Source organism: Lissotriton helveticus, chromosome 4_1 (assembly GCF_964261635.1).
Source record: "Lissotriton helveticus chromosome 4_1, aLisHel1.1, whole genome shotgun sequence".
NCBI classification, from domain to species: Eukaryota; Metazoa; Chordata; class Amphibia; order Caudata; family Salamandridae; genus Lissotriton; species Lissotriton helveticus.
This window is the reverse complement of record NC_136063.1, coordinates 1,904,464,137-1,904,489,304: the sequence shown is the minus strand read 5'-3', so window position 1 is coordinate 1,904,489,304 and position 25,168 is coordinate 1,904,464,137. Positions and strand designations below refer to the sequence as shown.

The 25,168-nt window shown below is 47.4% G+C and overlaps 1 protein-coding gene across 5 annotated transcripts in view; it reads left to right on the top strand.

Annotated features, from left to right (window-relative positions):
- LOC144829423 (muscleblind-like protein 3) overlaps positions 1 to 25,168 on the top strand; it is a 559,780-nt gene that overhangs the window by 475,809 nt on the left and 58,803 nt on the right. For all 5 annotated transcript variants that reach the window (XR_013610658.1, XR_013610657.1, XM_078688555.1 and 2 more), the window contains exon 6: positions 14,216 to 14,366. Coding sequence is in view for 3 of the 5 variants with exons in the window: in XM_078688555.1 (XP_078544681.1) it covers positions 14,216 to 14,366 (151 nt within the window). In the remaining 2 variants the exon portion in view is untranslated. The remainder of the gene's footprint in view (positions 1 to 14,215; positions 14,367 to 25,168) is intronic.

The following is a 25,168-nucleotide window of genomic DNA, read 5'->3' as shown; positions in this document are numbered from 1 at the left end:
AAACAATTCTTCAATGGACATTAGGAAGTCTCGGGCCCGACCCATCTCCTTCTAGAAGAATGTACATGCTGTCCTAATATACTCAGCATCTGGGTCTACTGAGAAGAATAGAAAATCCAAAATGTGAGCGATTCTTTACCAATAAATACATCTCCAAATCTGCCACCCCCGTTTCCTGAGGTTGTCCTTTAGATTGTGAGCATTTCAAACTGTTATTTTATGTGGCAACGTAGGTCTCTTGGAAGAATCCCACATGATTCAGGCTGCACACTCCTTTCCAAGTTGACAGTGATATAAATTATGTCATTGGATCATTCAGATGCCTCATTAGCATGTTTGTCAACAACATGTTGTTCTTTCCTCGAGGGATATGTGTATGGTGTCCTCCTTTCAATAGAGATTCTCTTAGATTGTAGAAGATATTCTTTGGAATATGCCTGTGGAAGGATTCACTCGTTTCCAGTCTCTGGAGGTTATAGATGATGACCTTTTATGAATTGATAGTCTTTCCCCTGATGGTGATCTCTGTGCTTCTGTTAACTTATTAGGTAACTTAGGGGCTACTTGATTAAAGACTGCCCCTTGATAATTGAGTGCATAGACACGTATCTGTATCAATAGAGGAAGTGAAATCCTTTGAGGGAGAGATGCTAGTTGAGAGTGTGAGGAATGAGACACATGAAATAAAAATTCAAAAATTGTCAAATGGAATCTTTAAAAAACACTAAATCTCTCGTGACCAGAGTCCCCAATTAACATCCTCGTTGAAATATTCTGAGTACACTGAAGGTGACGGTCTAAATATAACTTTTATATGTAAATATGAGTTTATGGGGAGGGGAAACCTGGGTTGGAAGTGGTCACTAAAGATCAATGTAGCCAGGGATTAAGCACTGCAGCCAGTTCAGAACTGCACTTTTGCCTAAGCTTTTTTGAAATGCAATTTATCTACAATATGTGACAGCTATGCTCAGAGAAGGAAAAAGAAGCATAATGAGAAACTCACATTCCATTGACATAAAGACGCAAGTCCCCGACTGTCTGTGCAGCTGGTGTCCCTGCATTTTTGTGCTTTATTTCTCTTGAATTTACCTTGGACGTTTTGCTTATGGCAAAGTTTTAAGGAGCCCAAAGTCCCTAGCATCTCCCAAACAGCTGACTTGTCCCTTACTGTTCATCTGCCAATCAAGCCTTCAATTGACGTCCCAACCTTTCCCTCCTTAGAAGTTAGCCCATTCGATCACACTCAACCCAGCCCTGGCTGATTGTAGCTAATGTGTAGTTGAATGCTGTCCACATAAGGAAACCGAATCCCCCACTATTTCTCCATGCTCTTTCTGTGTTGTGCATAGTCTTGAGGGAATCCAGACAGCTTCCTCTCTCAGGTGCCTCTGGGAGATAGACCAGCAAGTACCCCTTGTTGCACATTTATATACAGACTGTGGCGGCACTGTGCTGCCCACTTGTTGGATACAGCAAACACAAGGCCCCGCCAAAGCTTAGCTTGCATTTTCTTCTGCATTTGCCCATCGTGGACATCCCCAGCCAAAACTAGAATCCCACACTTAGAGAAAGCCTACACATCTACTAAGACCAGGGCACGCATCACCATGCAGTGCATTCAGCTTCAGTGTGAGCAGGTGGTCAGTAACATCCAATGAGGCGCTCAAACATCCCATCATGGACGTGAAGGATACACATTACAAGTGTAGTAGAGTTCAGATGGCTCATCCTGGCAAGCAGGCACTTCTTTGCACCACCTTTATTATTTTGTCTTCATTGCTCCCTTGACCTAGTTAGGGTGTTTGCAGTCCACTGATATACATCTGTGCTTTTGGGCAGTTGCTGATGTGTGCCAGTCACATCTGCAACAATACCTCAACAATACCCTCATGTATGTATAGGAAATTCGACACACTGCCCCCTTGTCTTAATCTCGTTGAAGTTGTGATTGCTGCCTCAATGCTGTGTTTGCGAACAATGATGATAGTGATACCTTTAAACGAATTTAGGTATTTTTGCCGCATTGGTTTGCAATCCAACATCTGTGTCAACTGTATCTGTATTTGTAAAGCTTTGTGATCAGTAGCCGTTTTCACTCTCCAGATACCATATCCATACTGCACTTCATTGCTGTTTGGTATTTCCTGCCTGGAGGTTAGTCTGCGTACTTTCCGACATTTACGACTACTAGAATTTTGTGAATATTAAAACCGATCACAAACATTGTGTAGTATTTAGACAGGGAATGGATGTAGTTTGATTACTTATTATGCATGAGCAACTGATTGTGTCTTGGGAGCTCATCTGAGACTGCCTCCTTCCTAGTGAGGGTCCAAGCTCATTGTACCATTATTGTGTGCATTGTGTTTGGCATTGTATGTTTCCTGTAGTTTACATTTCATTGGACTGTTAAGGCTATACGTATAAATTGTGTTAGTTGTTATTAAAATTATTGTGTGTGCACAACCTTTGGCCGGACCTTTATACCATTTGGTTGCTTGGATTAAGTCACCCTCATTGGAAAAGCTCTGTGGCCCTTGGGGTGACCCACTCCAACATTGGGTTACCAGGGGAATGCTGAGTGCAGAGAGGAAGTGGGCAGACTTGCTCTTTTTGGTTTAAAGTCCTGGGTGAACACACTGCTGATTGGCGGGATTGCTAACGGTTCTGAGAGAGTTGGATCACATGAAGAAGATCTAATTGATATCTCGGTTAAAGTGTGGGTGTCAAAATGGTTTCCAGAACTGTGGGAATTCATGCAAGTTTATGGTGGGTTGCACTTTTTAACACTCCCAAAATAAAGTGTTTGTGATTTTACTTTAGTTGGTTGTATGTATTACTCAGTTGGGCACCGTTTGGGGCTTAAAGTATGGTAGTATAATAGTAGAGCCTGACTATAAGTAAGAGTATATATCCTTTTGGAGTGTGTAATTTGCATAAATTAATTTTTTGTAACTATGTGAAATTTTATAACAAATTCGCAAAATTGGACAAAATGCAAATATGGCATTTAGCACTTTATTGTAGAATGAAATAGTGCAATAGGACAGTTGCACATGTTCTATTGATTCCTGTGCGCCCCTGTTTTTACCCGAACAGACTTTAAATTACTAGTCGTGGTGTAATTTCTGGAAGTTCATGTAACAAGTGTAATGCCAGAATTTATGTGAGATGATTCGGCAAACTGAAAATGTGCCCAGGCCTAATATCTTTAACCCCTTGACCGCGGTGGTAATTCCGCCACGGTGCTAGGGGGTAGGGGGGACGCGCAGCACCGCCATGCTCGTGACGGAACCACTCTGTCACGAGCCACGGGCGCCCTGTGCTTGTGACGGAGTGGTTCCGTCACGGCCCGCCCGCTCAATACAACGCTCAGCGCAGGCGCGGAATTGATGCCGCGCAGGCGCGGCGGCCGTGACGGAACCACTCCGTTATTAGTACAGCGCGTCCGTGGCTGGTGACAGAGTGGTTCTGTCACCAGCACGGAACGGGTTAAGTAGTATGTGGAAGGGGGTGTGTGTGTGAGAGAGAGATGGGTGGACTCATAATAGGTTCTATTCCTCTATGCCTTTACTGCATTTAGTAAACATATTTGTGAATTATAGGTAGGTTTATTTTAATGGACTAGTAATACGGTTTATACATACATGTATTCTTCTCCCTAAATATGATGTCGGTCTTCACTCGGTGTTTTAAGCAGTGAGACTTGATGTGAATGTGCACTAGTTGTTGGCTGTAAAGACGAAGGGAGGTTTTACATACAATGCATACCCTTGCTTTTTATGCGCGCGTTATTCACAAGAAAACGTTTCCCTGCTGCTCCTGTCATTTTATTAACATTTTCTCCTTTATGTGTAACTAGTTTGTTCTTAGTGGGGGTGTTAAAAATTATGGAAAACTTTAGGTGTTTTTAATAATAAAAAGTAAAAAAAAATACAAAGGCTGAAAATGTCAATGCACTTTGGAGTTTCCTTTGAAAATCAGGACTCGCGCTAGTGTTTTGTACGGGGGAGTTATATGTGTTGATTCAACATCTGAAAATCTAAGCAAGGTGTGCCCTCACATACAAATCGCTTGTGAGTTACTGGCACAACATGGTTTCAGAGTACTTGTGAGAAAAAGCCTAGGAAGGTGCGCACTTACACATAAAAAATGCTCACAAGATACCGGTGTGACATCCTTGCAGACTACTCAGGAGGAAAATCTATGGAGGATATGCATTTGCATGCACAATACTTGCAAGTTACTGCTGTCACCTAACACCCATGAGACAAAACCGCATGAATACCCATTTTACATGAAAAGCGTCAAATGTTGTATGCTGATTGATCCATAGTTGAAAACTCTGCAAGAGTATTCCTGCATATGATGAACTTTGCACACCCTTATGTATTAGGAAGTTTGATTAAGAGTGTGATCTGTGGAATACTCTGACAAACACACAGCTGTATTATAAGTGCATTACAGCCTGCTGGACTTGTAATACTGGAAACGGGTATCCGCCCTATTTTGATAGATTATTTCATCTGTGAGACTCTAAATAAGACCCTTAGAGGAGGAGCGGAGGTAGCGCTGGAAAGTGGAGCACGCTGGCGGCTTGCATGCGTGTGCTTTTTTAAAAAAATAATAACAATCAGTTTTATTCTGTCTTCTTGTATTTTATTTTTTGAATTTGCTGGAAATTGTTTGAGCTCTATAAATAGCTGGTTTTAAACTCTGTAAGGGCACTTCTTATTTACCGTACCTGAACTGTTGGGGGCATTAATCATCTGCCGCTTGCCGATCACTTCTCCCCAGTCCACCCACCCACCCATCATCCACCCAACCATCCACCCACACACCATCCACCCACCCATACACTCATCCATCCTTTCACCCACCCACCATCCACCCACCCATCCACTCATCCATCCTTTCACCCACCCACCATCCACCCACCCATCCACTCATCCATCCATCCATCCTTTCACCCACCCACCCACTCATCATCAATCCATGCATCCTTTCACCCACCCACTCCTCATCCATCCATCCTTTCACCCACCCACTCTCCATCCATCCATCCTTTCACCCACCCACTCATCATCTATCCATCCATCCATCCTTCCCCTCATCATCCATCCATCCTTCCCCTCATCATCCATCCATCCTTCCCCTCATCATCCATCCATCCTTCCACCCACCCACTCATCAGCCATCTATCCATCCTTCCTTCCCCTCATCCATCCTTCCCCTCATCCATCCATCCTTCCCCTCATCCATCCTTCCTTTCATCCATCATCCATCCTTCCCCTCATCCATCCATTCTTCCCATCTATTTATCCTTCCCCTCATCCATCCATCCTTCCACTCATCCATCCATCCATCCTTTCACCCACCCACTCTCCATCCATCCATCCTTTCACCCACCCACTCATCATCCATCCATCCTTCCCCTCATCATCCATCCTTCCCCTCATCATCCATCCATCCATCCTTCCTTCCCCTCATCCATTCATCCTTTCCCCTCATCCATCCATTCTTCCCCTCATCCATCCATCCTTCCCCTCCATCCATCCATCCATCCTTCCCCTCCATCCATCCCCCATCCATCCTTCCTTCCCCTCCATCCATCCATCCTTCCCCTCATCATCCATCCATCCTTTCACCCACTCATCCATCCATCCATCCTTTCACCCACTCATCCATCCATCCATCCTTCCCCTCCATCCATCCCCTCATCCATCCATCCTTCCCCTCATCCATCCATCCTTCCTTCCCCTCATGCATCCATCCTTCCCCTCATCCATCCTTTCACCCACCCACTCTCCATCCATCCATCCTCATTCACTCATACGTCCATTCATTCACCCTTGCACTTATCAATCCCTCAATCCATCCATCATTTCACTCATCCACCCACCCACCCACCCATCATCCACCCAACCATCCACCCACCCACCATCCACCCACCCATCCACTCATCCATCCTTTCACCCACCCACCATCCACCCACCCATCCACTCATCCATCCATCCTTTCACCCACCCACTCATCATCCATCCATCCATCCTTTCACCCACCCACTCCTCATCCATCCATCCTTTCACCCACCCACTCTCCATCCATCCATCCTTTCACCCACCCACTCTCCATCCATCCATCCTTTCACCCACCCACTCATCATCCATCCATCCTTCTCCTCATCATCCATCCATCATTCCCCTCATCATCCATCCATCCATCCTTCCACCCACCCACTCATCATCCATCCATCCTTCCCCTCATCCATCCATCCTTCCCCTCATCCATCCATCCTTCCTTTCATCCATCATCCATCTTCCCCTCATCCATCCATCCTTCCCCACATCCATCCATCCTTCCCCTCCATCCATCCATCCATCCATCCATCCTTCCCCTCATCATCCATCCATCCTTTCGCCCACTCATCCATCCATCCACCCACCCTTCCCCTCCATCCATCCCCTCATCCATCCATCCTCCTCCTCCATCCATCCATCCTTCCCCTCCATCCATCCATCCTTCCCCTCCATCCATCCATCCTTCCCCTCCATCCATCCATCTATCTATCCTTTCACCCACTCATCCATCCATCCATCCATCCATCCTTCCCCTCCATCCATCCCCTCATCCGTCCATCCTTCTCCTCATCCATCCATCCTTCCTTCCCCTCATCCATCCATCCTTCCCCTCATCCATCCTTCCTTTCATCCATCATCCATCCTTCCCCTCATCCATCCATTCTTCCCATCCATTTATCCTTCCGCTCATCCATCCATCCTTCCCCTCAATTCATCCATCCATCCTTCCCCTCATCCATCTTTCCCCTCATCCATCATCCAGCTACCCTTCCACCCATACATCCAGCTATTTACATTTTCTCTCATCCATCCTTCCCCTCATTCATCAATCCATCCATCCTCTCTCATTATCCATTTATTCACTCTTTCATTCATCCATTTACCCTTTCACTAATTCATCCAGCCACCCACCCATCCCTTCACTTACTTACTCGCCCACCTTTCCATATTAATTTTGAGCTGAGCCCTTTTGAGAAGAGGCCCATCAAGAACTTCACGACTGGGACAGAAGCCACCCAGGGCAGAGACATGACCCACCACAGGGAGGACAAGAGCCATCGCAGGAGGGGGAACGGGATCCACCAGGGCGGGCACAGGGGTGGGCATGCAGTATTCTAGTATCATCTTGGGCTTCTCGCCCCCTCCTGGACAAGAGGCTCTCTGTCCAAAATGCCATCCCCCACTGTGATGTACAGTACTTACAGGAGATACTCTAAGAGAACTGATTGTCCTCCATACTTTATTAATCAGTGTGGGTGCGATTGTGCCTTTTCTTTATTGTATTACATTATAGACTGCATGTTCAAAGAACGAAGGTTTGCTTACAATTTAGTGACAGTAATTAAGCTCTGTGAAGAGAACCACGTGCTGCCTCGGTGTAATCTGGCTGAGCGGAGTCTAGGATGTTTGGGGCCCTGGGTAGAAATGGAATGTGTAAGGCCCCCTCTAAATTGCAGAGTCATGAGTCATTGAGGGCTGTTTGCATCTGAATAGATGCCCCTGCTCCTGAAGTTGCAGCCCCTCCTCTCAGTCACCTTCGATCACCTCTTAACAGCTCATCAAGGGCTGGAGGTGTCAGGGCTGCCATCCCGCTGTGCCTCTCCAATGCTGCTGGGTATCTGAGCTTTGCTACTGCATGGGAGTCAAGAAGGGAGGTGGGGGCAAGCTGTGCCGGCTTTAGGGTAGGGCGACCAGGGCCCGGCTAAAATGACGGACAAATGGCGTCCATTAAAGAATCCTTCACGGACAACGGACAGACGGCCAAAATCACGGACTGTCCGTGAAATTTACGGACGGTTGGTCACCCTATGTGGAGGGAGCCTAGGGTGACGGCTGCGATTGTTTCTCTCTCACATCCGGCTGCACAGTTTACGCCGCCATTTTGGGTCGCGGACTAGTCCACTGCGGCGGCTTTAAAACCAGCTGGTGGGGCCGATGCGCAGCAGAGAGGAGCGCAAGTAGCGCTATAAAGCGGAGCACACTGACGGCTTGCATGCGTGTGCTGTTTTAAAAAAATAACAATCAGTTTTATTCTGTCTTCTTCTGTTTTATTTTTTGAATTTGCTGGAAATTGTTTGAGCTCCATAAATAGCTGTTTTTAAATTCTGTAAGGGCACTTCTTATTTGCCGTACCTGAACTGTTGGGGGCATTAATCATCTGCCGCTTGCTGATCACTTCTCCCTGGTCCACCGCAGCTCTAGAGTGATGATTGTGTGGAGGGAGCCTAGGGTGACGGCTGTGGTTGCTTCTCACTCACTTCCGGCTGCACAGTTTACGCCGCCATTTTGGGTTGTGGTCTAGTCCACCGCGACGGCTTTAAAAACAGCTGATGGGGCCGACGCGCAGCAGAGGGTAGCGCTGGAAAGCGGAGCACGCTGACGGCTTGCATGCGTGTGCTTTTTAAAAAAAATAACAATCAGTTTTATTCTGTCTTTTTGTATTTTATTTTTTTAATTTGCTGGAAATTGTTTGAGCTCTATAAATAGCTGGTTTTAAATTCTGTAAGGGCACTTCTTATTAGCCGTACCTGAACTGTTGAGGGCATTAATCATCTGCCGCTTGCGGATCACTTCTCCCCGGTCCACCGCAGCTCTAGAGTGCTGATTGCGTGGAGGGAGCCTAGGGTGACGGCTGCGGTTGTTTCTCACTCACTTCCGGCTGCACAGTTTACGCCGCCATTTTGGGTCGCGGTCTAGTCCACCGCGGCGGCTTTAAAAACAGCTGATGAGGCCGACGTGCAGTGGACGTGCGCAGCGGGCGCGCCAAAGGCAAGCCCGTCTGCGCCCGGCCGGGACCAGGGGCCAGAACCCCTGCCACTCCGCTGATTTATGCGGCAGAAACACTATGGACCCTCAATTTGGGTAATTATTTGCTAGAGGAGAGTGTGCAGGCAAGGCTGCTGGGCGAAAATGTATTGAAGGCTAACAACATTGAGGCTGAGGGGTCTTTGAGGACCCAGGCTCAGATCCGAGCCCCCAGTGCATGTGGGCTGAAGGTAGCGGTACTTAATACTCGCTCCTTACAGAAGCACTATCAGGAAAGTCTTTTCCTTACTGCAGGAGGGAGATATAGATAGTTTGGCACTTACGGAAACTTGGTTGGGGGATACATCCCCTAATATCGTGGCCGCACTGCCAATGGAATTTGATGCTCTGTGGCATAATAGATCAGGGGACTCTAGGGGCTGGTGTTCCTTTTTAATAAGAGCCTCATGGTTACAGAAATAATGGGGGAAAGCTGTGATAATGCGGATGTTTTGGGGATACAAATTTCCTTGAAGTCATCTTGCATTGTTCTTATGGTAGTGTATGGGCCCCCTAGATCCACCCCGGGTTTCAACTATTTTTTTCTGGAGCTTACTACCGACTTATGATCCAGATATAAACGTCTCCTAGTAGTGGGGGATTTCAATTATCATTGGGACAAGACGCAGAGAGAGCCTGCAGCGGGTCTATTTGAGACTAATATGCTTTAGATGGACTTGCAGCAAATGGCTAATAGTCCCACCCACGTAAAAGGCCACACTTTGGACCTCATTTGGTCTTCACAACTGCGGGCGCAGATAACTGATATCAGTCCCTGTGCCTGGTCGGATCACTCACTGCTAAGATGTTGGGTCCCAAGTGATAGTCCACTCTCGCAGCCCCCACCTTTGTGGAGGAAGGTCAGAATTTGGAAGAATGTGGAGGCAGATCATCTAATAGCTACGTTACACTCAATTCCTTCCTCTGAGGTGGGAGAGGATAATCTGGATTACAAAAGTGAAGCCTTATTTACTCGTTTACAGGAGGCCATTGATATAGTGACACCAGATCAGAAAGAAAAGGTTAGAGATAAAGGAAAAAGGGCCCCATGGTTTGATGACACATTAAGGGAAAAGAAACAACTCCTTCACCAAGCCGAGAGGCGGTGGAGATACAGCTATGAGCCAGCAGAGTTAAAAATGTATAAAGCCCTTATAAAGCCCTTTTCGCTACGTATAAATCAGTATAAATCAGCTATCCTAGTTAGGAAAGCAGCATTTTGTGAAGAAAGGATTGCTTGGGCAGGAAATAAACAGAAAGAGACCTTTGCCATCTTGAAGGAGTTAAGTCAAAAATGGGAAAAGAAGTCCACAATTGTATCCCCAAATTGTGATACCTTCCAGGAGTTTTTCCTCCAGAAAGTTACGGACATTATCTTGGAAATCACCACAACTCCCATTGACCTTAGCTCCCTTGACCGGACCAGCCCCCCCTGTCCTAGCAGTCAGTTGTCTAAATTCCCAAGCATCAATTCAGCTACTCTGGTAGCACTAGCAAAGCATATTAAATCAGGTTCTGGACCCTTTCAAATGGCTCTGCCTGGGTTGGAAAAGCAGGTTTTGGGATTACTTAATGATTTTTTAGATTTGGGTTATTTACCAACTAATCTGAAGAAAGCAAGGGTTACCCCCCTGCTGAAAAAACCTGGGGCGGATACTTCAGCCGTAAAAAACTATAGGTCTATCTCGCAGCTCCCCTTCCTAGCAATACGTTTTTAGCAGCATGTTTTGAAAACTCTTGCAAGGTATCTAGACGATCATCAACTGCTCCATACTAGAAAGGCAGGCTTTAGAGCCCATCATAGCACAGAGCTAGTGATGGTGTCCGTTTTGGACGAGCTCAGAGTTAGGGCCGATAGTAAACAGCCGAGTGCCCTAATTTTATTAGATCTGTCAGCAGTATTCGACATGGTCAGCCATAACATACTGCTGAAATGTCTTACGAATCTGGGTATAAAGGGGCAAGTACATCAATGGCTAAGATCTTTTCTGTCGGATCGCACTCAGAGAGTTCAGTTGTATGAGCAGTTGTCGGATCAGGGCTCTGCATTATCTCAGCTTCTTTTAAACATCAATTTACAACCCTTGGTGGAGGCTTTGACCCTTATGGACTGCCAGGCCTTTAATTATGCCAACGACACTCAACTTCTTGTCCGGCTTAATAACTCCTTTCAGGCTCAGGAGTCATTAAAAAATCTGCTCGGGGGGAGGAGCTACGTCAGCAAACGAGATGGTCGCTTAGGCTCCCGGCTCCGCCGACCTCCGTATCCCGCCGCAATATTCTGTACATTATCCTGATTTTTCGCCTAGCCTCTGTGTACATGAACCGCACTCCGATGGTGAAATCCGGGAACTTTTATCGGCTGGTTTGACGAAGTTACATCGAGTTGAAGATTGTGGCCTACTCCAGCAGTGAAGCTGGGGCCTCGAGTACTTTCACAGCCGGGCTGCAGTGCAACAACATCGGCCGGGAAACCCAGGCTGGGTCCGGTCAATCGGAGTGGAGGCTTTGTTTAAGCCCGAATTTGGCGGCAATCGTTTCTATTGCTCAGCATCGATGGAGGAGTGACTCTGCTCGCTGTTGGCTGCAGGTGGGGGTCCCCGTCCCGCGGACCCGGTATTGGGCCCGCCGGGGGTTCGGTGGTCGGGGTCTCTGGCCTGCGGCCTTAACCGGGTTGACCGTGGCTGCGAATAAAGATTGGTCACCCTCCGCATCTGCACGTTCGTGACCCTGTTTGTCCCCCCTGAGGATACCAGATTCACCCGGGGAGGTGATTGTGATTGGTGTCCGATGTGAGATTATGGATCGAACGGTGCTTGAGCCATCGCTGAGGTCAATATTGGCAGAAATTAGGGCGTTTCATTCAAATGTGGATGTCTTATTGTGCAAATTGGACACGCGCCTATCTGAGATGCTCCTGGCAAAACCGGACCCAGCCTTACTGTTGGAACAGCAATCTGCAGCTATTCAAACCGCGGCCATTTTGCCTCTGTGCGAGAACCCCGTGAGGAAGCAAGTATTGCAACCATCGGATGGTGCCCTGGAGGAAGGTGTCCCCGAGGTCGTCAGTGTATTGCCGAACCTTCCACCACTATCGACTTTGGATGTATCGAAAGGCGTTCCCCTCCCGGAGACGTTTGTTCTTGACTTTCCATTAATTTTGTGGTCGTCTTCTTCTTTTTTGGTGACTTTACGACTCCTGGGCAAGATACATTGGGACTGTCCATCTTAGAGGGAGAGCTCTTCTGCGTCTGAAGTTCTTGTGGACTCACTGCATACGAGTTGCCATAGCTTGATTCTTGATGACTCCCTTCTCCTCTATTACTCCTTTGTGTGCCTTTGGGTCTCGCTGGGGGGGGGGGTTCGTGTGCTGACTCGGAAGGGCCGAGGTTAAGATCAACTAGGTCGGGACGGGTTAGAGTGGCTTTGACGGGTGTTCGACCTGCAACTGATTGATCTAAACTGCTGGGCGGTGTATTACGGTGCCCCCTAATTTCTTCTATAAGTGTTGTCATAAGTTGGTCTTTTAGTGATAGGGGGTGTCTGTTTTTTGGCGGGGGGACTAAAGGGGCTGGGAGCCCAAATGGATAAGCCCTCCTCCATTCTTTTTCCTACTTTTATGGTTTTTAGTTATTAGGTGCGACAGGCACGCTGCTAGTGGGGTTAGGCTGTAGCCATTTGCAGGGGTGCAGGGTGGGGGGTTGGAACGTTTTTTTTTTATTTTGCCTTTTTTTATTTCTATGGCCTTTTTCTTTCCTTCCCTTTTTCTTCCTTAAAGGATCAGTATAGCTTGTGAAACATTCGGATTCTTATCGTGTACTTGTATTTAGTGCTTATGCTTTTATGATATCCTGATTCCCGGGTGGGCAGGCCCTGAGAACTGGCACTCAACATTGAATGTATATTGTATTGTCGTTTGCATCGATCCCTATGCTTTGGCGCCAATGTTCCATTATAGCGGTTCTTACGTGCATATCCTGTCTCTTGCCCTGTCCCCCGTACTCTTCTGTTTGATTGTATGGCACCTGATCCTTTCTTAAATAATATAAAATGGAACCTCTGTCTCATCCTGGGACTCAGTTGTGCATTCTAATACAAGTTCTATCCTGAATCGCTGCCGGACCTCAGGGCTGTCGGCTGATGAGCTGTCGTATTGTGATATAGGGGGTCTTAAATTTTGTTTAGCGGCCGGCCCCTGCGGTTGTAGGCCCATGCTTGTATTTTTATTGAATGCTACAATAAAGGTTTTTCAAAAAAAAAAAAAATCTGCTCAGGTTCACTGTAAATTGGATGGCAGCCAATTCCTTGCAAATAAACCCAGATAAAACCGAGGTGCTTATTATTCCAACAAATAATAGCCCTTGGTGTGACCTTTTCTGGCCCCCAGAACTGGGAGTGGTCCCAGGGCCAGTCCCAGTGGTAAAAAGCCTGGGGCTGAAAATTGACTCGGATTTGTCCATGTCTTGTCAGGTCTCCTCTGTTGTGGGAATCTTTACGGGTGTACTTAGGCAGTTACGGAGACTTGTTCCCCTCCTTTCCACATCTGCGTGGCAGTCAATTGTTTCTGCCACTGTCATCTCTCGGTTTGACTATGGGAATGCCCTCTACCTTGGCCTTCCCCAGAAGCTCCTCAGGAGACTGCAAGTTGTACAAAATGATGCGGCTAGGCTCATTTTTAGACTTCCTAGGAGGACACAAGCCACCCCTCTGTTACATAAATTGCACTGGTTGCCCATTAAACAGCGAGTGCAGTTCAAGGGTCTTTGCATAGCCCATAAGGCAATTTATGGTGAAGCACTTAAATATATAAATATCGCATGATCAAGTACGTTCCCGGCCGGGTTCTATGATCATCTGAGGCTTGTAGGCTAGCCTCGCCTAGGTATAGCCTTAAATCCAAAGGGGGTAGAGCGTTCTCTGTCCTCCTCCCTCAGGTCTGGAATGATCTGCCGGAGTACTTACGAAAGGAACCGGTTTTGCTTATCTTTAGGAAGCTCTTAAAGACTCACCTTTTTAGAGAGGCACTAATATCTGCTTAATCTCTGCATCTGCTGCTGCCAGTTATTTCTGCTCTAGTGACCTGCTCACTTTCTCTAGAAGTGCTTAGAGACCGGTTGGTGATTTGCGCTATATAAAAATAATATAACATAACATTAGTTTCTGCACACATTATGTTAGTTTAGCCACACTTCTCTATTCTCTCTTGGTAAACGTATACGGTTGCAGGTGATTTGTGGTCCTGACTTGATGTTATTTTATGCTTGAATGATGAATTTGTGGTTTGGTTGTTGGATACTATTTGTCTTTAATGAATCCTTTATCCACAGGCCCTGCCGCCTGGTGCACTTCAACCTTTACCAAAGAGGCCAGCACTTGAAAAAAACAATGGTGCCACCACAGTCTTTAACCCAAGTGTTTTCCACTACCAACAGGCTCTAGCTAACATGCAGCTGCAACATCATACATTTATCCCAACAGGTATGTAGTTACCTTCAATTCAGTCATGTTTTACCATTAAAATGGCAGCTAGTTAAGCCCTACTTCGAACAGCCTTTTAAAATAAGTTTAATATGGTGATCTGCAGTGATAGGTAAACTTACTTGAAGGAAATAAAACTTGTTTTGTCCGCTGTTCTTAAATAATCTGATGTTTTCGAGTTTCCCAGTATAAGTCTTTATAAACATATGAATTTAAAAATGCTGTAATTCCTGTGTATCACAGTTGGCCAGTACTATGGTTACCAGATGACCCCATTCAACAGGCACAATTTTACATTCTGGACTTTTCATTTACAGATTGTTGCCTTCATGTGTATTATATCTATTGATTTAATAGCATTTGCAAATTTTTGTCTTCATATGTGTTAAACCTATTGATTCAATTGAGTTGAACCATGAATATAGCTACGACAATGCAGTGTTTTTACAAGGCACAACTCGCACAACTTTCCTGCCATGATGTTCCTTTCACAAAACATTGTTTTCATGTTTGTAAGTCTTAGTGTTTTAGTTGAATTAAACCGTGATCACAACCACATGAATTCACTATTTTATCGGAAAAGGGTATAAAACTGGAGACATCAAGCCCTGACGACACAGTCACCTGGTAACCCTAGTAAAACCCCAATCTAATTCTTTGATTCTTGGGTGCAATAATGGAGTGTGCAGTATTTTTGCTAAATTGTGAAATATTTACCACGCTCCACATTTACCAGCCAGCCTAAACCTTCAGTTCTCTTTCAGACGTATCATTACCAAGGAGGACCGTCGATATGCATCCGTCAAAATAGGAGAATCAAATATTTCCCAATCTAAGTGGTTTGTTGTCAGTGACTTCCATTGGCATCATTCTGGTTCTGTTGCAGTGCTTACCCCTGACATTAAAAAGGTTTATTAAAACCATTGCAATTTGAAAACTGTATGCATCTTCGAGGTCCTTCCATGGAAAGTACCATTTAGACATTAGTAGCTGCATGGGTCAGATTCCAGCTTACCTGAGGCCAAGAATCTATTTTTTGTTTGAGCGAAGGTTATCACCAATATCAAAGAATCAACTTACTTATTTGTATGATGATATATTTCCACTGAGTTAGGTCTCAACCAAATTTTTTCAGCAAACATGTATCCTGCTTTTACTCTACCACAGAGACTTGACACAACTATTGATTGCTCCGTAAAACTGGATTTCTTTGCAATATGACAGACCAGTTTACCTATTTTCTTATGTTTTCACGAGTTTCAAATTATACCTAATTGGTATATATTTTCTAGACATTTTGTTTCATGCACTTACTTGAGTGAACACGAAAAGACACATCTGCATTTGTAATAAAGCAGCATGAACGGTGAGTACTGTAGACAGACATGGGTTAATAGCGTGACTAATACTGTAATTCAGCTATGTTTAATCCCCATAGGCGGCGTTAGTATATAGACTTCCAAAACTAAGCCTTACTAATCAAGATATTGGATTTTAAATAGAATATCCTCAGTGACTAACACTGGTTCTTGGATTATCAAACAGAGTATACATTATTTGTTCTAATAATACGTAGATGAACGCTCAGCATAAATGGTACACGTTCTTCCATCCTGTACGGAGACAAAAAAATCTATTTATCTGACATAAATAAATGTGCATTTTTTGAAGGATCCAATATAAGGTGTTTGAAAAAATGTTTGACACGTCAGCCTAGCTCTAAAAAACAAAATGAAAGTCTGTTTCTGCCCAAGAATCTAAGAATTATTTTGGATACTGGAGGCCTACGCTATATGTACTCTTAGCAAATGCAGTTTATAACAGCCATTGTGCATGTGCTGAAACTCTGAATGCTGCAAAAAAATGACATGCTTATAGTTACAGATCTTTCTAACCCTAACGCTTCACTAATGGACTGTCCCTCTGTTCATCTTTCCACGCTTCACTGCATGATGTACAGGGTCAGTACTGTGCATGACTCCCTCTGCAAGCGTTGGTAGGTTTTTCTATACAATCTCCTACACTGAAACGTGGCCTTGCTTCCTTGTTTTTTAGTGTGTTTTCTCTTTAAATGCTAACAGTGCTAACTTGTTTTTCTGGCATTTGATTCTGGGGACCCTAGTTATAACAAAAAGTATGATTTGCGTTATTTTTCCTTCTCTTGTCACTCACATTGTGTAGCGTATTGCATTGTTTGTTGGTGCAGCTTGTGTAATATGATACACGCTCAAGCTGTACCTGTTCTCCTCTCAACCTTTTGGTTGTTTGAAAACGTTGTTCTTGTTTGTAATACCCGGTTATTCACCGGTAATGTTCATTACTCCGAATCTTGGTCTTCCCGTCCCATTCCTTAACAGTGGGCAGCTAGTCTGCTCCCCAGAAACCTAAAACCTAGCAGTGCTTTTCAGCACTTCCCCCGATATGGCGCCACCAATTCTGTGGTCCTGAGAATACCAAAGAAACCCAGAAACCAAAATCCAATCACCACAAACAAAACCCCAGGGAGGGAGAGAAGTGCACAGGAATGGGACGGGAAGACCAGAACTCGGAGTAATGAATATTCCCAGTGAGTAACTGGGCATTACCTCCTTGTCCTGTCTTCCCGTCCCATTCCTTAACAGTGAGCCCATACCCAAGCACACAGTGATTGTAAGAAATAAGACCAGACAAAGTGTCAAACAGGCCAATCCAACAAACGAAAGCAGTACAAACAGAAACCAAGTGTCGCAGTCAAAACATGAGCGCCAAAGGCAGCCGAGACCGCCATCCTCAACTGAAGGCTACAATGGAAAACAAAGAAATGGGTAGAAGCCCACGTGGCAGCACCAGAAAGCCACGCAAGGAGGCACCCCCGAACAGGGCCCAGGAGGAGGAGACACCCCGGGCATACCAGCCCCAGACCGAAGAAGGGACAGGACAGTGCGCCGACCCGTAGGCCGAAACAACAGCGCCATCAACCCAACGCGCAAAGGCGGACAAGGAAGGACGAAGACCCTTCCCAGAGAGGTCGTAGGTGACAAACAAGGAAACAACCGTCCGAAAACCACAGGTCCCATCCAAAGGGATGCAGAGAGCCCTCAGCACACCCACAGAACCGAGAACCACCTGGAAAAAAGACAGGGAGGACAATATCCTCCTGACAGTAGGCAGAATAAACTGACCAGGACGGAGAATGACTGTGCCAGAGCAGAAACGCATAAAATAGGGGGGTGGGGGAAGGGGGGGGACGGGGTATCCATGAAAGTACCAAGCTCACCAACCCGCCGCCCCGAAGGAAAGGCCACCAGAAAAAGAACCTCAGCAAAAAGGAAGTGAAGGACCACCGAGAGCAGACACTCAAAAAAAGGGGGCCCGACAAGGCCTGGAGAACCAGAGGAAGAACCCAGGCCAGTCACAAAAGAGTGAGAGGCAGGCTGCCGAACCCAAAAAACCCCGAACCCCGACAAGCCAGAATGGCAGCCCATTGTGCCCGGAGCGCGGAGACAGCGATCCCCATGACAAAACCATCCTGCAAGAAGCCCAGTACCAGCACAGCCCCACAGGAAGAGGAAGACAGACCCTTCCCAAGGCACCACGAAGAGAAGGTCGTCCAAAGACAGCCGCATGACTCCAAGGCGGCAGGGTACCTAGTAAACTGGATGCAGTGGGTAACCACAACAGAACAACCCTGACCCAACAAACTCACCTTACCAAGTGCCAGACCCCCATGGAGGGCACCCGGAGAAGAGGAACCCGCAGAGGGGAGGGACACAGGGGAAACTGCCAATGGAGGTACACAGTCAAAGGCAGAAGAAGGGGAAACCAAGGCTGGCGGGAAAACTCCGGAACCACTAGAAGAACCACCACTCGGACCAACCGAATCTCCTGGATGACCCGGGGAACAAAGCAAAAGGTGGGAAGGCAACTAGGAGGCGCAGAGACCACTGAATGGAGAAAGCGTTGATCGCCCAGGCCAGCCAAGAGGGTACGAGACCGCAAAACTGAGGAAGAAGGGTCGACACCTTCGAGGCAAACAGAACCAGCCAGGGAAGGCGGAACCAGAGGACAACCTAATCGAACAGAAGAATGAATGAAGGGAATCTTGGATCACGCAACTTAGCCCAAGGGCATCAAGGCGCCTAAGCAGGTCCAATAATATGTAGTTACCGAAGAAGTTCTCTACAGATACGCTTCAGAAAAAAGAGAGGGTTTTAAATGCTTTGCGAAACTGAGCAATTAACGGTTGCCCCAGGAGTTCGGGAGGAAAAGAGTTCCATAGCCTGGGTACAACCAAGGAAAATGCTCTGCCTCCCCATTTGGCTCTTACAACCCTGGGAACCTCAAGAAGATTTTTATTAGAGGACCGAAGGGGTCGATTAGGAAAGTAGAGATGAATAAGTGACTTAAGACCCACAACACCCGTGCCGTGGAGGGTTCCATAGGCAGGACAAAGAATCTTAAAAGAGATCCTGGACTGAATGGGAAGCCAATGTAGACTTCTCCGGGCTGCCGTGGCCGAGGCAAGTCTAGGAAGGTTTAAAAACATCTTTGCCGCCGCGTTCTGGACTATCTGGAGACGATGGATAAGGCTCTTATTTATGCCCACATAAAGGGCATTACAGTAGTCCAGTCTTGAGGAGACTAATGCCACAGTGGCCAGCTTGCGGGCATCAGGAGAGAGATTATGGGTAATCTTTCTGAGGACCCTGATGATACCACAACAGGTGGAGACAGTCCTACTGACCTGGCGGTCTAAGGAGAGAGCAGTGTCCACCAGAACGCCTACGTTTTTAGCAAACTGACGGGGACAAGGGCAGTCCCCGAGAGAGGCAGGCCACCAATCTTTAGACCAGATATCCTGGCTGCCCCCGAAGATCAGCACCTCCGCTTTCTCTCCGTTTAGTTTCAGGAAGTTCTGTACCATCCACTGAGACACGGCCTCCATACAGTTCCTGAAGTTCAAGGCAGAATCCTTCAAGGGCTGTGTAAGGGAGACCATTATTTGGGTGTCATCAGCGTACGACAGTACTTCCAGCCCAAAAGATCTAACTACCCTGGCAAGTGGGGCCACATAGATGTTAAATAATGTAGGGCTCAATGAAGAGCCCTGGGGGACCCCACAATGCACAGGTTTAGGGGCAGAAAGAAACTGGCCCTGCTTCACTCTTTGTTCCCTTTCATTTACAAAGGAAGCCAGGAGGCTCAGTGCTAGTACTCCGACCCCTAGGTCCCTGAGGCGGGTGACCAGAATGGATGGAGACAAAGTGTCAAACGCCGCCGTCAGATCCAACAGGACCAGGAGGGTGGTATGGCCCTTATCAACCTGGCAGCGAATGTTATTAACAACAGCCGTAAGGGCAGTCTCAGTACTATGAGATCTCCTAAAGCCATGCTGGGAAAAGTCCAGAAGAGCTGAGTACCCTAAGAAGGAGCTAAGATGCCGATTAAGATGAGATTCCAGCATCTTTGCAGGGGCAGGAAGAAGTGAAACGGGGCGGAAGTTTTTCAAAACCCCTGGATCTAAAGTAGATTTCTTAATAAGGGGTTTAACAACCGCTATCTTCCATGAAGAGGGGAACACTCCCTCCGAGATCGCACGATTCATGACATTCATGAGGTGGGGGATAAGCACATCCCGACAGGCCTTCAGGACTTTAAGCGGGCAAGGATCTAAGGGGGAGCCCGATTTGGTGTTATCCAGGAGCTGTGTCATCAGTTCAGGAGTAAGAAGGGGAAAGGACAGGAGACTCTGGGGGGTGTCAGAGAGAGGACACACACACGTTCACAGAGGACGGGAACATCCGACCCAGAGAGCCTGAAGGCTCATCCACCAACCCCGGAAGACAGACAGCCTTCAGAGAGAGGAGAATCCGTTAGGCCTAAAGTCCGAACACCCTGGAAAGGAGAAGCAGAGATCAGCACATGCCCCCCAGATGATACACATAAGCCCGAACAACCAGGATGCCAGGCTGAACAGAGACAGCGCGGACCAGAAGGAGATGAGCAAACCACAGCAGAGCCAACCAACCTGCCCTTAAGCTCCCTCCAGACCGAAGACTGGAGAGACACGAATCAGGACCACCGACCCTGGACTGCACCCCAACCCCCGGCACTGGCATCGGACACCCACCAATGGAGAGCAACCCAAAGACCCGGCGGGACAGAAAGAAGAGCGCTGGAGCCCGAGAGGCAGGAGCCCTGCGGGCCAGGGCGCAACGCAGTAGGGAAACAAATGCAGACAGGCCCAAAGGAGGAGATGCAGAGCGGAAGACTGGGACAGAAGCCACGAAAGGGCACAAACAAAGCCAACAGTCCCACCTGGGAGAGAAACATCATCCCTAGACCCATACGAAAGAGAGCCTCGAGGAACTCCAGAGTCCGGGAGGGCAGCAGGGAGGACTGCCAGAGAACGAAGTGAAAACCCCTGGCGCTGAAGAGAGGCCGAAAAGAGGCACCTGGAACCGAAAGATCCAGAGGTTCACAGAAAAACGGAGGCACTGCTGATCTGCAGGACGTGCAGAGAGGCCCCAGCGGGGCCAGGGAAGCAAGGAAACACCCAGGCAACACCAGATGCAGGATAGACAGCAACGTCACCAGTTGGAAAGCACGTCTGGGAACGAAGAGAGAGTGATTCCCTGCCAAACCAAAACAGGGTGCAGGACCGCCGAAGCCTCCCTGTAGACAAGGAAGAGGACGGAACAACAACCCTGGCCCCGCACCAGAGGAGGGACTTCCACGACAGCCGGGCATCCCAACAGAAGGTGCACGACCGCCGGGAAAACCAGCCGCCGCAGAGGGTGATGAGGCAGAGGAGTCTCCCGGAGGACCGGAAAGAAAAACCCAACCCAAGAACCGGCCGACACAGTCAGCACTGCCCAGGTATCTGGAAGAGGCAACCATTGATGCATAAAAAAGTGAAGGAGACCCACAACCGGAAAAGGCAGACAGTCATCGCACCGGAGAAAGAGCAGAGGCAGAACCACCGGCCCGGGTCTGGGACCAGGCAAGAAGCAGCCGCAGTGTCACACAAAGTCCCAAAAGAAACATCCAACAAAAAGCCCCAAGAGGGCCAAGAGAGAGGAGGCACCCTCCCCGCTCTGCAAAAGAAGAGCCAGGGCCTGGAAATCCAGCAGCAGGGACAGGACCAAGCAGCAGGAGTAGGACGTTGCCCTGGCAGCAACGTCTAGAAGTAGGGTAGGAACACCCCACCACCCCCACCATCCGCCGAAGAATGGCGGCAGAAGGAAGGGCATCACCAGACAGATGCATGAACCCCAATCCTGTGAAAGCCGTTGCCACCAAAGGCACAAAACTTGCCAGTGAGCGACAGCACAGTGGACCTAAAAAGCGAGGGAAGATGGATTACTCCACACCCTACCATGCATGAGGAAGCACCATGCATACAGCCCCATGCCATTGGAAGGACCTAGGAGCCTGCTGGGGACAGTGAGCAAAAAAGGCATCCTCCAGGTAATCCGGCACAGGAGGAGCGAAATCCAACACGACACGCACATGGTCAAGCAAAGCAGAGAGCTCAGCACCCCGAACAAAACGACCATGCAGACAACCTCCACAGCGACAGTTGAAGGGACATGCAGAACAAGAGACCCACGAGGCACTCAGGCAGGAGGGCCAGCCGCCTCCCGAGCCCAGAAAGCAGAAGCAACCGCCCCAACATAAAGAGCACAACCAAACTAGGAGCGCAGAGCCATAAGCTACCAAGAAAGAGCCTACATCACCTGGTATTTCCAGGAGGTCTCCCTTCCAGCTACTAACTAGGCCTGACGTTGCTTAATGTCTGAAAGCATACAAAATCAGGCGCTCACAAGCTGGTTGGGCCGTAGGGCCCTCGCAACCAGGAAAAAGGCATAAGCACAAAAAGCGCCCGGCCTCATGAAAACCCTCCAAGGGAGGCAGGAAACCCATCAGGACGCTCCACACCCCAGGGGAACAACAGATGACCCGCGCCCGCTACAGCAGGGCGAGACAGGACCGTCCGCAGAGAAGTGGCCGCTAAAGCAGGCCGCGTACATGCATAGCAAAGAAAAGCAAGGGTCAGCTACTCGCTGAGTCCGAACTGTATGTGCAACGAAATGGAGTATGAAAAAACCACACAGCTGCGCCAGGTGAGGCAAAAACCCACAACCCCGGCATGACTCAGTGCAAGTACCGCTGTATAAGCACAGCGAGCTATTCAGAATGGAACACTTAACCTTGAGAGTACGGTCCCAGACCACAGTAAGCCGCAGTAACTACCACCAAAAGCGCCACAGGTGCAAGGGACGGGAAACGTCCATTGAAAGACCAGGGATTGAACACCCAAACTGCAGCGTAAGAGTCAAAGACCCTAACCAGCAGCCCAGAGTGACCCATTACAGCACACGGCAACCCCGAAAGGGAAACCGAAACTCCGCCAAGGCAAGAGGAACCAGCACAAGCGGCCGCTAGACCAGGCCGCGCAAACCAGCAGTGCAGAGAAAGGGACATTTCCTACACATGTAACTGAGCACACAACGCCATGAACATGCAAAGTAAAAAGAAAAGCGGCCGCTACAGCAGGCCGCCAACGAAAAGCACAAAACACGGAGAAACAGTACTCTCCCGACCAACAGCTCCGCTAGGCAAAAGGAAATTGACAAAGTCAGAAAAAAAGGAACCGGAGGTGATGTTCTGCACTTCCCCCTTTATCCTCACCGGATTGGTGGCGCCATATTGGGGGAAGTGCTGAAAAGTTCTGCTAGGTTTTAGGTTTCTGGGGAGCAGACTAGCTGCTCACTGTTAAGGAATGGGACGGGAAGACATGACGAGGAGGTAATGGGCCCATGCTGGCAACCTGAGCGGCGGCGAGGATTCCAGTGAACCAAGTCAGTTCATCTGGGATCCGAGCCAGCTAGTCACTACACGTCGTGGGACAATACTTTGGAAATAAACTCTTGAATTTACCTACAGCTTCTGGATTTATTCTCTACTTCAATTTGACGATTGCTTGTTCTCGCCCACCAATACTGAGCAGGACCTCATTTTCGGCATTTTGCTCATTTCCGCACTTGGATTCCTTATAGCAGTTCAAGCTTTCCCTGGCAGTTGAAGCGTCTTCACCAATCAGCGCTTCAAAGTGTGATTGAGCGGGACTCCATCCAGGTGCTTCGGAGCACTTTTCAGGCATTTTTAGGCCTGTTGTTTAACCTCTCTAACGCGAGCATGTCCCAGTGCCATCACTCTGCCCCAGTGGTGTGTTGCCTTGCAACGACCCTGCTACAAGGTTCTTCTTGTCAGCTCGAGCACTGTCACGCTTCCCTGGTCCTATGTTTCAGGGTAATGGCCCTGCTCTGCTGCAATGGGCCAACTCTTCACACTGCTGTACGCCGTTGCTTGTGATGTTACACACAGCAGCCATATGGGATTAGGCTTTCTATGAGTAAATATATACAAATCAGCAGCAATGTGCTTATTGTATTTCCTCCCTGCTTGGGTTAGAATGTTCTCCTGAGCTTCCCCTCTTCAGCCGCACAGATTTGTACGTTAGGCCACTCTTCCATGGTACCTTTTAGCAATTCATGGTATTTTATTTTTTTAAATATAAGAAAAAAAACAACAAGGAGGTTTTAAGGAGATTCCACTTTAGCTGTCTGTTTGTGCATTTCAACAGCTCCAATTACCCTGTGCTTTCTCCTGCTTATTTACTTGTTTTGAATTTTTCTCTTGTTCCATTTTGCACTTTAGTCATTATGGCCACCCTTCAACGAATTACTCCGCCACCTCTCTTCATGGCTCACATGGGGAAAAACACCATCATATGGTCTCAGTGGTTTCGCCTTTTCGAGAATCATCTTATTTCTGTGGATGCTGGTGGTTACAGCCCACAGAGGAAATTTGCACTTCTATTTGGGGCTTACTGCATAGCAAATATATTTGACAATTTACCACCAATTGCTGCACCTCAAGCTCCGGCTGGTGATATTTGTAATGTATATGTGGAGGCAATTGAAAGATTGGAGAAACAATTTGCAGGGGAACCCATCGTCATTCTGGTCTTTGGAGAAACCTTGGGCCAACACAATTCTTTTTTAAACAAAGTCATATTCATACTCACCAAGAGAGGTATGACTGTCAGAAAGGACAAATGCAAGTTTGGCACCAAGGAATTGGATTACATGGGTCACATCATCCCCGATAATGATTATAAGCCCTAGGCCCATATTTTCACAGGCGGGATTCATAATAATGTACCTGCAAGACTTACACGTTTGGGCACATAGCAACATGAATACACGTTTAACATAAGCAATGTGGCAGTAGGGAAAGATTTTCGGGCAGATTGCCTTTCTCGTATGCTTTTGCCAGAACTAGATAGAGAAATCGAAATGAATGATGATGATGTGAGTTGCTTACGTTGATGCAGTTCAAGCCTGTCTGGATGGTGAGTCCACTTTCAGGAAGGAGGATTGGATGAATGCATTTCAAGAGGATAAGACTGAATGAAACAAGTCAGTGTCTACCTAATCCAGGGTTGGCCAGAATGCAGATGTTTGCAGGGTGATTTGAAGACCTATGGTCCAGTGGCAGTGGAACTGTCTTTGGTCAGGAATTTGGTTTTAAGAGGGGATTTACACATACCTCCTTTCAGGTTACATGAGTCCATCATTTCCAAAGTATATAAAAGGCATTTGGGGACTACCAAGACTTGTATACATATCTAACAACATTACTGGTGGCCTGCTTTAGATAGCTAGGTTAAACAAATGGCTGGCCAATGCCCGAGTGCCATTTCACTTTGATGTCCTGTTCTAGTTAGTTTATTTGCGCTTTTGCTTCTCTATCTC